This window comes from Pollachius pollachius (assembly GCF_949987615.1).
Source record: "Pollachius pollachius genome assembly, chromosome: 16".
Taxonomy (NCBI): domain Eukaryota; kingdom Metazoa; phylum Chordata; class Actinopteri; order Gadiformes; family Gadidae; genus Pollachius; species Pollachius pollachius.
Window position 1 is genome coordinate 3,970,881 of NC_136949.1, and position 11,855 is coordinate 3,982,735.

The 11,855-nt window shown below is 45.7% G+C and overlaps 1 protein-coding gene across 1 annotated transcript in view; it reads left to right on the plus strand.

The window, feature by feature from the left end:
- Positions 1 to 3,348, plus strand: part of kcnk2b (potassium channel, subfamily K, member 2b) — a gene marked incomplete at its 3' end in the record, with an annotated part of 24,168 nt that extends 20,820 nt beyond the window's left edge. The window contains exon 6 of the mRNA XM_079753421.1: positions 3,001 to 3,348. Within this exon, the coding sequence (XP_079609547.1) occupies positions 3,001 to 3,348 (348 nt within the window). The remainder of the gene's footprint in view (positions 1 to 3,000) is intronic.
- Positions 3,349 to 11,855: the final 8,507 nt, after the last annotated feature.

An 11,855-nucleotide genomic window follows, 5' to 3' on the forward strand; every position in this document is an offset into this window, starting at 1 on the left:
CACTACAGGTGTAGTGAGAGAGGGGCGTTTGTGCAGCTGGAGTGGGAGAGTGTCATTTCACTACAGGTGGAGTGAGAGAGGGGCGTTTCACTACAGGTGGAGTGAGAGAGTGTTGTTTCACTACAGGTGGAGTGAGAGAGGGGCGTTTCTGCAGCTGGAGTGAGAGAGTGTCATTTCACTACAGGTGGAGTGAGAGAGGGTCGTTTCTTCAGGTGGAGTGAGATGGTGTCATTTCACTACAGGTGGAGTGAGAGAGGGTCGTTTCACTACAGGTGGAGTGAGAGAGTGTCATTTCACTACGGGTGGGAGTGGGAGAGGGTCGTTTCTTCAGGTGGAGTGAGATGGTGACATTTCACTACAGGTTGAGTGAGATAGATCCATTAATCTACAGGAAGAGTGAGAGAGTGTATCTCTCTATAGTTGGAGTGAGATAGTGTCATTACACTATAGGTGGTGTGAGAGAATACCATTGCACTACAGATTAATTGAAAGTTATCTCACTACAGGTGGGGTGAGAGAGTCATCACAATACAGGTGGAGTTAGAAAGTGTCATTCCACTACCGGTGGACGAGAGAGAGGATGCCATTCAACAACTATAATGAGATTCGTAGGAAGTAGGCTTTTTATCTGACCATTCATCCATTCTGTGGACTAAATTCCCCCTTTCCATCATCTCTGCCTCGATTCAAGCCTTTTATGTGTGTTCAGTTATTTGTTGGTGCCACTTCACGCAGAAATGCTCATTAAAACAATCCTTATCTTCTGCTTAGCCCAGATCAACAGATGTGTGCATGTGTGTATGTGTGTGTCTCTGCAAGAGACACACACATACACACAGACACAAGTCTGTCAAGCAATGGATGTTTTGAGAAACATAGGTTCAAATCCTTGAGCAACTGAATATGCGCTGGTGTATTTACATCTACGACCATACACTAGCTTCCATCCCGGGAACGGGTAACACACCCACCTAGCCCTCCTCCACGCCACACACACACACACACACACACACCCACACACACACACACAGCCACTCTCAGCCTCTTGAGTCTTAACATGGTGCATTATGTATGCTGATGGGATAAAGCCTGCTGCAAAAACGCCAGTGTCAGCGCCACATCAGCCCTGTATGTACTACAAACTACAAATTCTACCTTTTTATAACGTGCTTAAGACTGGGCTTTCCTGCGATTTCTTTTCTCTAGTTTTGCTTTGACAGCAGGAAGCCAACACAGCGTTTCTATAACAGTGCGAGTGAATGAATTTGAGTGAATTTCCAAACCACACAGAAAACCTGTGACTTGTTACCGTGGAAGCGGTTTGCCCGAGACCTATGGCCCCTATAGCGAGGGGTGGGCTAACACCTTGTCAGTGTCGACGCACGAGGTCATCCATAGTAAGAGACGGATCCTCTCTCTGCATAAGAGCCATCCATCTCCTGCTGCAAGGAGGTTGCTGGGGGTTGGAGAGTATTTACCAAGGCTTCTAGTGGTTCATGGGGTACCTTGTCACGCACTTTAGTTACACTGAGATGGATGAGCAGAACCGCCATGTAGTGTCAAGTGCAGCGAAAAAGCCCTCACACACACACACACACGCACGCCCGCATTCAGGCAGGCACACACACATACGCACACATACACACACATACACACACGCTCCCCCATGCAGGCACGCACACACAGGCAGCCACGTGATGCTGCGTAGACACGCATGCACGCGCGCACATACACACACACACACACAAAGACGTTAGCACAAAGACACGTATGCAGACAGCCAATGTACACACACATACATTACAGATGGAAACGCACGCACACACTAAGACGCACACGTATGCACACACACACTGATGCAGACGTACCCAATGTACACACATATACGTGACATAGCAACCGAACCACACACTCGCACATGCACACATAAACTTATGCACACACACATTCACAATATACTGTTCTCCTCACATGCGCATAACTACATGGAGTAATACACTCTTAGACGCACGCACACACACACACACATACACACACACACACACAATCACACACAAACACACACACACACACACACACACACACACAGACACACACCCACACACATCGAGAACGATCTACGCTCTACGAGCAAGCAGGGAGTATTCATGCATCAATTAGGCACACATTCTACTTCATGATTTATTCAGCACAATGGTTGGCATGATGGCAGAACCGTGGTGAAGTCTGCAGAGGGCGGGAGACGTGATTCGTGTCTGTGGCAGCAGCAGTGGTGGGAGAGACCTCTGAGCAGATCCCTGAACACTACTAGAACCACAGAAAATCCTGTTTTTTGTTGGGATTGCAGTGTTGGAGCTGGTGGTGGTGAAGTTGGTGTTAATGGTGGTGTTGAAGGTGGTGCTAATGGTGGAGGTGGAGTTGAAGGTGCTGGTGATAATGGTGTTGGTGGGGTGGTGATATAGTGGGGGTGGAGGTTGTGGTTGTGGTGGTGGAGATGGTTGTAGTATTTGTGGTGGTCAAGAGCCTCGCTGAGCAGTGACTACCTTATCCTGGATCACATGTAATGAATGAATGAAAGGAAATATAAATGGTTCTTCAAATGGACCAGTTTGTGAGCTTGAGTCCGAGAACGGCTTTACGAATCCCGACAGATAATGAGTGATGTGTCAACTGTCTGTTTCACAGCTCCTGTAACCATAGCCTGCAACAACAAATCCTTTATACGTTTGTTCTACCGTCCATCTCCACACTACTGCACGCTACTCTCGAGTCCAAACATAGTCCAGAGGATCTCCTCTGCAGATCATTGTATAACGAATCAGGACAAGTCTCTCTCTCTCTGTCTCTCTCTCTCTCTCTCCCCCTCCCTCTCTCTCTCTCTCTCTCTTTCCCTCTCTCTCTCTCTCTCTCCCCCTCCCTCTCTCTCTCTCTCTCTCGTAAACACGTCTCCACTCCCACGCTTGACCTACCCCTCTCCCTCCCTTCCCCCTCCGTCTGCAGGTGGGCGAATTCCGGGCGCACGCGGCCGAGTGGACGGCCAACGTGTCGGCCGAGTTCAAGGAGACGCGGCGCCGTCTGAGCGTGGACATCTACGACAAGTTCCAGCGCGCCGCCTCAATCAAGCGCAAGCTGTCGTCGGAGCTGGGCATCAACGCCGTCAACCAGGAGATGACGCCGGGCAAGCGCACGCTCTCCGTCAACTTCGGCGAGGAGCGGGAACTGTACCCCAACCTGACGCTCTCGTTCACCCCGGCGCCGCTGAGCCGGAACGGCAGCCTGTACCTCAACGGCCTCAGCCCCGACTACGCAGACCGCCGCGAGGTGGCCGTCATCGAGAACTTCAAGTAACCGTGGCGACGCGGCAGGGCGGGACGGGGGGGGGCGGGACGGGGGGGGGGGGGGGGGGGGGGGGGGCAGTCCCGAGATGGACGCATGACGATTGGAAGATTGGGATTGCTGCAGATTGAGATCCACACACAAACACACACATCATCTGTGCTTGGTGGAGACACACACACGCGTGCCACACGAGTGCTCTGATGGATGTAGCTGCTGTGACGTCCGCCGCCGCTGCATTCATTAGCTGGATTGACCGGCGGGGATATCGATTGGAAACGTAATGGAGAATTGAACAGATCAATCAAGACGCTAAGTACATTCGCGGATACACATCACACGGTTGGAGCCTCTGGCATGCACACACGCAGACGCACACGCAGATGCACACACACACACACACACGTCCATGTAGAGAACATGAACCGTGGATGCACTCAGACGCAGTGCTTTCGAGCTCGCGGGGCCGGAGACATTTATTTTGTATCTACTCGGTGGCCATACCTCTTCTCAAACTCGACGTGGTGTTCCCCCTGTCAGCGCCAAGCATTCGCCGCGAGACCACTGTGCTTCTTCGGGGACGACACACAGAGCAATTTATTACTATATTCTATTCATACTAATAATGTTATTACGATGATAGAGGTTAGCACTCATGACGCAAGTTCCATTAGGGAGAGGACGATTTCACTGAACCTCCCACCGTGTCGAGCTGTTCACCTTGGGATGAGTCCCAGCGTGCCTTAGCAAACAAACAAGTCTAGGACCGCTGAAGATTTCTTCTGGTTCGGTATTAGACGGAGCAACGGCAACGGTGTGTGTGATGTTTGTACTGAATCTTGATGATTGAGGAACACATTGTGAGAAAGCGTGTCGGGGAATGAAGGCCAGTCGAAAGGAAAACTATTGATCATATTGAACATTCTCTGTTTACCTTCCTTCGAATCTATTTAAGAGAGTAATATATCAAATATATATATACATATATGTATGAAAATATTGAGATGACGGAATACAGCCAACATGCGGGTAAAGTTAAGAACCAGTTGCTAGTTAGCAAACTGAATTCAGCTTGTGCAATGTTGGATTGATTTGTTGAAGCCATGTCAATAATACACAGCGAACGTTTCTGGGGCCGACTGGATGCCACCTTCAGAGATCCATCCATCAATATGTTGTTTTACGATCAAGAGAACGAACTTCAAATGCTAAGATTGTCATTGAAGGTCAATGAGTTCATGATTACAAATGGAGAAAATGTTGATTCCTTTCATAATCTTTGCTTGTGTTAAAAGTGAATGTATGCTGTTGGAGAATCCTCAACAAGTCTGGTGATTTTTTTAAGGTATTGGCCAGCACAAGTTCAAGAGATCATGGAAGTGTTTCATCACCATTATTCCTTCTCACTGAGAGCTTCATTCCTACGTTCCTCCGTAGCTGAAGCTATTGCCAAATCGGTGCCAAAATTTTAAGTTCCAAAACCTTAATTATTATTTATCATCGCACTCTTATATCTAGCACACATTCATTAAAAGACAAACCGTGATAGACGTGTATCAATCAAAAAGTTTAAGATATTATTTGAGTCTATCGAAAGAGTTTTATTGTTTGTTTTTTTTCAACTGACTTAATGCCAAAATTAGATGACGTTTTCAAAACGGATATTTATTCAGCTTTTGTCTATGTCACCATTTGTCTATTTTCAATGCATCTAGCGAGTGAATCGCCGCCATGTAAGGACATGCAATATGCAAGGATGTTTGGTAAGGTGGTTGAGTTTACGATGATGATGATGATAATGATGATTAACCCATTTGGACTGACGGTCCTGAATGTGACGTCTTCACGATCGACCCAGTACTTCTGAGACAAGTGGTCCTTACATTGCCAAAATACATCTGACGTTCGCTGTTTACGGTCTGTAGCATCATGTAGAGAAACTCAAAAAAGGGTTACAACACAGTGATTATTTTGTTTTTATTTTTTTGAATCAAGTACGCTTTCTTTGCACAGGTGTCTGTTATGCCAAATGTCATCTAGTGTTCTGATGTTGATGGAGAGAACACGAACAGTAGATAAAGTATGATTTTGGGCTTCATCTGCTCAGTGGTTTTCCATGAGGTTTCCAGCTTGCCGTTCAGCGCTCCACATGGCTTAGATTTCATGAATATTCATGTCTTCGCGGGATCTTTGGTCCTTGTGGAAATTTTCTGACAGTCTTGACTTGTGCGCGTATGTGTCTTTGTGTGTGTGTGTGTGCGTGTTCTTTCTAAGATGAGTATTGCGTCGTGTGAAGCCCTAACCTGGACAATACATGGACTTTGCCTGCCATGTCTAGTTTATGGAAAGCGCCCCAGAGAGAGAGAGACGGTTCAGCGAGGGAGGCACAACACACGTGGGCCTTCATTTCATTCTTATTATACATTTTACTTACAATGGGAAACACAAAAAAGCAATCAGTCACAGGCTGCGGAAAATAAATTGAAAACTTGGCCTTGCTTGTTTGGCGCTGCTTTGGACGGTACACCGATTTCCTCCCGGATTCCTCAGACTCGCCCATACCCCAGGAGAGGACAATCCTGTTTCTGGGTCTGCTTTTGTGTTTTTGTTGTTGTGAGTTCAATGGACTTGGCATGCCAAGGGAGCTAAGGGAGAGGCACTTGGTGTGTGTGTGTGTGTGTGTGTGTGTGTGTGTGTGCGCGTGTGTGCGTGTGCATGCACGTGAGATGCGTGCATGTGTGCTTGTGTTTGTGTGTGTGCGATGTGTGCTTGTCTGTGTGTGTGTGTGTGTGTGTGTGTGTGCGATGTGTGCTTGTCTGTGTGTGCTTGCGTGTGTGTGTGCGATGTGTGCTTGTCTGTGTGTGTATGTGTATGTGTATGCACAGAAGGGTGACTAATGCTTCCGATCCCATTCACACGAGGATCTTGATATTGCACCGTTGTTTATTTCAAACAGACACCTGAGGCTGATTAGCATCGAAGGCCCATCTGGGACGCATCATGAATGTAACCTTTTTAGAACTGGGGAGTGCCGCATGAATGAGGCGGAACCTGAATGTTAGCATGTTGAAGAATTAACATTGTGATTTGTGAAATCAAAGACATTCATAATTCTTCTGATATCGGATGACACATTTTAACAATGTTTATATATGTATGAAATGTCACTGACTTAATTCTGTCTTATGACTATAAGCTAGAGTCCATGATAGTTTTTTTCTTACCAAATCACACTCATACAATGCATGTCTGCCTCTGCAAACGAGTTATGTTATGATGATGTTAAGACAGAAATGCGACGGTTTCAAGAGAAGGAACGGCTCAGACACGTACGTTTCATTTATGTACATGTCTCACGAGACACCGCAGGTTTCTGCGGTTCCACAAGAGTTGAATAAAATAACATTTGTTTGCATGTTATGTCATACTTCCAAGTGTTTGAATGAGACTTTTCCATTCTGTATTTGCAGACTGTGGTTGGACTCCACAGTACTGTAGCTGATGGTTTCTCATTCAGTCGCCAATAATTGTCGAACTCAACTCACGCCAAACTTTTCATAAATATTTAGAATAAAGTATTTTATACAACCTTTTATGCCCTGTGTTTTTTGTGCCTTCAATATGAAGTCCTCGGAATAATAGTGTGTGGTAGGCATACATTGTGTCAAGCACCACTCTAACACCAACCGTTTATGTCCTTGTGTCAGAATGGTATTTTTCGGTTCTAACAATACTTTAAAATATTTTCAAGTACAAACACGCACACACACACACTCACGGCCCACGCCCTAGCTAACCCATACATGTTATGATATCTGTAATCGCCCGTGAACCCAGAACCTTTATGCTCCCCGTAGAATTAAAGCGTCTTGCTGAGAACGTTTGCACCACGAGGGGAGACAGTAGAGGGCGCTGGTGATCACACCGAGGCCTGTGAAGATGACGCGTTTATCGGTGCTCTGAGTCACGCGTCATGAAATGTTCCCCAGGGACCCCCGTTCAACTTTCCCCTCAGGGGGGCCCACCTCCCAAAACTGGGTTCGGAGAGGTGTTCTCCCTCCCTCTCGCTCTCTCTCTTTTGGCGATTAAAATATATATATATAATAAACTTGAAATCCTTTCTGTCTGTCTGTCTTTCAGCTCGGGGATTTACTCGTGTAAATCCGTCTGACTTAAAAAGCCTCCACAACAAGATCTGAGCTAATACACGAGTAAATCCTGCAGCTGAACTAAAAACAGCCAGAAAGGATTGCAAGTTTATTTTGTTGTTTTTTAATCGCAGAGCAGTTAATGCAGAAGTGGTTAGCTTTGTTTACACTTACTTGTTAATTAGATAAATATGAATGTGATGACACCAGAGCCGTTTAAAATAAATAAATAAATAAATAGCTCTGATTGACGCCATGTTGTCCTCTGATGCGTTCCTCTCCACTTCTGTCAGGGCCACGGTTCACAACATCACATCCGCCCGTGGCGTCGACTTAAGAGGTGAATATATGCGCTCTATATATGTATATCTATACGTAAGAAATGTAATACATTAAATCATGGAATTACCATGATTACAAATGGAGAAATTGTTGATTCCTTTCGTAATCTTTGCTTGTGTTAAAAGTCCTTCATCTATGAAGACATGTCTTCATAGATTTAGGAAACATGGCGAGACAAACTACTGGCTGATTCGTCTGATTCTGTGTATTAAGATTCACTTTTACCATTACATTTATTTAGCTGGCAATTCTGTCGGAAGCGACTTACAATAAGTGCATTCAACCATGAAGATATAACCCAAAAAGAGTTACATTGAATTCAGCAAAATAAGCGAATATGCTACATTATAGAGAAATGTATTCATGGGACCAGATACAGTTTCCACAGCTGTGTTTTCAGTCAGAAACGGAAGACGTTTAGTCTTTCAGCTGTCCTGGTGTCAGTGGATCTTCATTCCACCAGTCTGGAGCCTGGACAGCAGCTGGGGTCTCCGGACCCCATGTAGTAAGGGAGCAGCAAGCCGTTTGCAGTCATAGAGTTTAGTAGACGGGCTGGGCGGTATGGTTTAATACCAGTGACTGGAATGGGTTCTGAGCAGCCACTGGTAGCTGGTACAGGGTGCGGAGGAGTGTGTAGAGTGGGAGGATTTGGGTAGGTTGAAGACGTGTCGGGCTGATGCATTTTGGATGAGCTGCAGAAGACGAACGCACACATAACAAAATTGGCAGACAAACACGGGAAGCTTCAGCAACAGCAGAAAGCAAAGAACCTGGAGCAACTGAGATTGTACTGGACTTAAAAAGCCTCCATGACAAGATCTGAGCTAACACACGAATAAATCTTGGAGCTGAAAGACGGACAGCCAGAAAGGATTTCAAGACGGATTCCACATTAGCCGGTGTATAATTCTCAGACAATAAGTTTGCCTATAAACTGACAGTGTTGGACTCGCTGTCGCTTCTCACTGTGAAAATACAATAACCGTGCCCTTCTCAAAATGTAATGTTGGGCTCGTGCGCTCGTGTCCTTAACCTGGTAACCGGCGTGACCTGTACTCGAGGCCGGAGGGTGTGGAGTTTTCTCTCATTTACATTTAGGGCATTTAGCAGACCCCTTTTATCCAAAGCAACTTGCAATAAGTTAATTTGCCATAAGAAAGTGAAACAATATATCGCTGTCGGTACAGTAAGGATGTGCACTAACTAACAATCGCTAGGTTAACCCATTCCCCGTATAGCCTCCAGGTAAGATAGCTAGGATAAGATGCTACATAACTAAGTACTATAACTAAATACAACAGACAATAAGTACGTACATTAAATGCCAATCAATCAACAAGTCAGCGCCTTCTCTCTCCAGTATTGTGCGTTTAGAACACAGACAACAATGTACACAACATAGCAACAGAACAACGACACATTTACACCCTCACCTAAGTATATCCCAGCCCCTTAACCCCACTCAATGTCTCTGCTGCAAAGGACCCAGGAGGGCGCCAAAGGTCCAACATGGCGACCGTGCCCAGGGTCGCCACAATATTGTAACTTTAACCCACTCGAGGTTCCCCCGATTTGGGAAGACCAGGATCACTCTCGCAGCAAAAGGCACTGCCCTTATTATGTAGAAATAGTCATACTGCACATCAAATTAAACATGAGAAACTCTGCTACGAGTACATATGAGTCATTTTTACACACACCAAACACAACTCAAACACCAAGCATATCAATTAGACAAATTAGACAATTAAAAATAGGCTGGAGCTTAAGAGGTTAAAGGGAGATGTCTAGCAGAGGGTGCTTATTATTATTCTCTTCCAATCAACACTGTTGAAGAGGAACTGTGATTATCAGGAAGCCGAAGAAGAAAAGGAACATCAGCAATAACCTTAGATTTATCGTGCCACAGTAGTTTTAATATTAAATAGGGATATTGTTTTTGATTGCGTTGCTCAAACGAAAAGCAAGAGGCCAACACTCTGCGTCATAAGAGGGATTGATTGAAGATTGGTCTAGAACAAATGAACCAAAACCGTCTTATTCAATCACCACTCTGATTAAAAATCGTTGCCACCGTGGTAAATGCAACATTTATTTACCCCATGAAAAATGAGCACGGTCAAACGGAATAGGTCTCTCTCATATACGTTATGGAAGGTTTTAAAATCCCAGAGACGGATTGAGGTGTAACACACGTGGATGAGTGATGACTGGGTTATTGATGAGGGGACCTGCCAAGACGTTAGAGTACTTACTTATCATGCTCTTAATCACAAGGGAGGCGTCAGCGATAATAACAGCCACCTCTCAACAAGCCCGGGTGGAGATAAGGTTCTGTATATGGATGAGGTCTCTTCAAACGCGCACGCTGTCGTCTTCAGTCGCACGTGTGGTTTTGTGTGTGTGTGTGTGTGTGTGTGTGTGTGTGTGTGTGTGTGTGTGTGTGTGTGTGTGTGTGTGTGTGTGTGTGTGTGTGTGTGTGTGTGTGCGTGTGTGTGTGTGCAAGGGAGAGAGATTTGTAGAGAGAGAGATGCTGTCTTTGTAGCTACAACATCATTATTCAACCGACAATTGTACTGAGTCTGTTTTGCTTCTTTTCTGAGGCATTATTTATTCTGCAGCGGCAGCGCTATTGCAAATCCTGAATCAACTCTTTTATTATTTAATCTATTCTCATTCCTCAAATCCATTATTACTAGGTGGATTCAATGAAGAGCTTCCGCACGGCTGTGTAGCGGTTCTGAACGTTTCTCCTCTCCAAATATGGGCGACGTCCTTGGGCCAGATCTTTTATACGACCAGACATTAGAGAATCATGTTCATGCGCTTGAGCCCTTTCACCTGAGGTGAGATTCTGAGAAAATAACGACTCCCAGTTCTTTCAGCTCCACTTCCTCCCTAGGTACACACACACAAACCCACACAAGCACACACAAGGAAATAAGCACACATACACATTAACGCACACACACAAATGGAGATTTGCACACACACAAACACACACACACACATCAACACAAACACAAATACACATGCACACACATGTGTAGTACGTGGAGGGACACACACAAGCAAACACACACACACACACACACACACAGACACACACACACACACACACAAATGTCCAGCCCTCCTCCACTCCAATTACCAGAGCAAAGCACAGTGAATCTTCCCTTAAGACTTAAGTCAAACTGCCCGTTAAAGCAACATCACATGAATCTCAGTACCTTCTGTTCTCCTGAAGACCATTTACGTCTCAGGCTTCCATTTGTATTGTGCCGCATCTTACTATAACTGCAGCCACCGTAGGTGATTCAATCAATTGATTAGGATCAATCGATCACCATTTTGCAGCTTTTTTTCACATGAGTCGTGGTTAACAGAATTCATGGTTTAGGCTGAAGGTGGCTGGATATAGTGTGTGTTGACGTGTGTGTGTGTGTGTGTGTGTGTGTGTGTGTGTGTGTGTGTGTGTGTGTGTGTGAGTGGGGGGGGGGGGCATTTTAGTTGACCTTCTGTCTGAGTCACACTTTTTTCCTCCGTCACCACCTTGTTCACGCTGCACGCTACCCCATAAGAGGATCTCTCGCTCTCTCTCTCTCTGTTTCTCCCTCTCACTCTCTCTCTCTCACTCTGTCTCTCTCTCTCTCTCTGTCTTTCCGTCTCACTCTTTCTCTCTATCTCTCTCTGTCCCTCACTCCATCTCTGTCCAACCCTAACCCTAAAATCTCTCTGTCTCTGTCTCTGTCTCTCTCTCTCTCTCTCTCTCTCTCTGTGAGGAAGAACATCACCCTGACCCTTACCGCCCCCAGTTTCAACAGAGTTGAAGCGGTTGGACTGTCGTTACACCATCCAACCCTTCCCTCCTCCTCACCCAGCCCACCCAGTGCAGATATGGAGTATTTCAAAGTACCTCTAGGCCTACATCTTCTTCAGTCACATTCACTTGGATTGGGCCAGTTAGCCGTCACAGTGGAAGATATACAGCAGGGTTAGCAGGACAGGTCAATAGCAGCTCCATCGTTA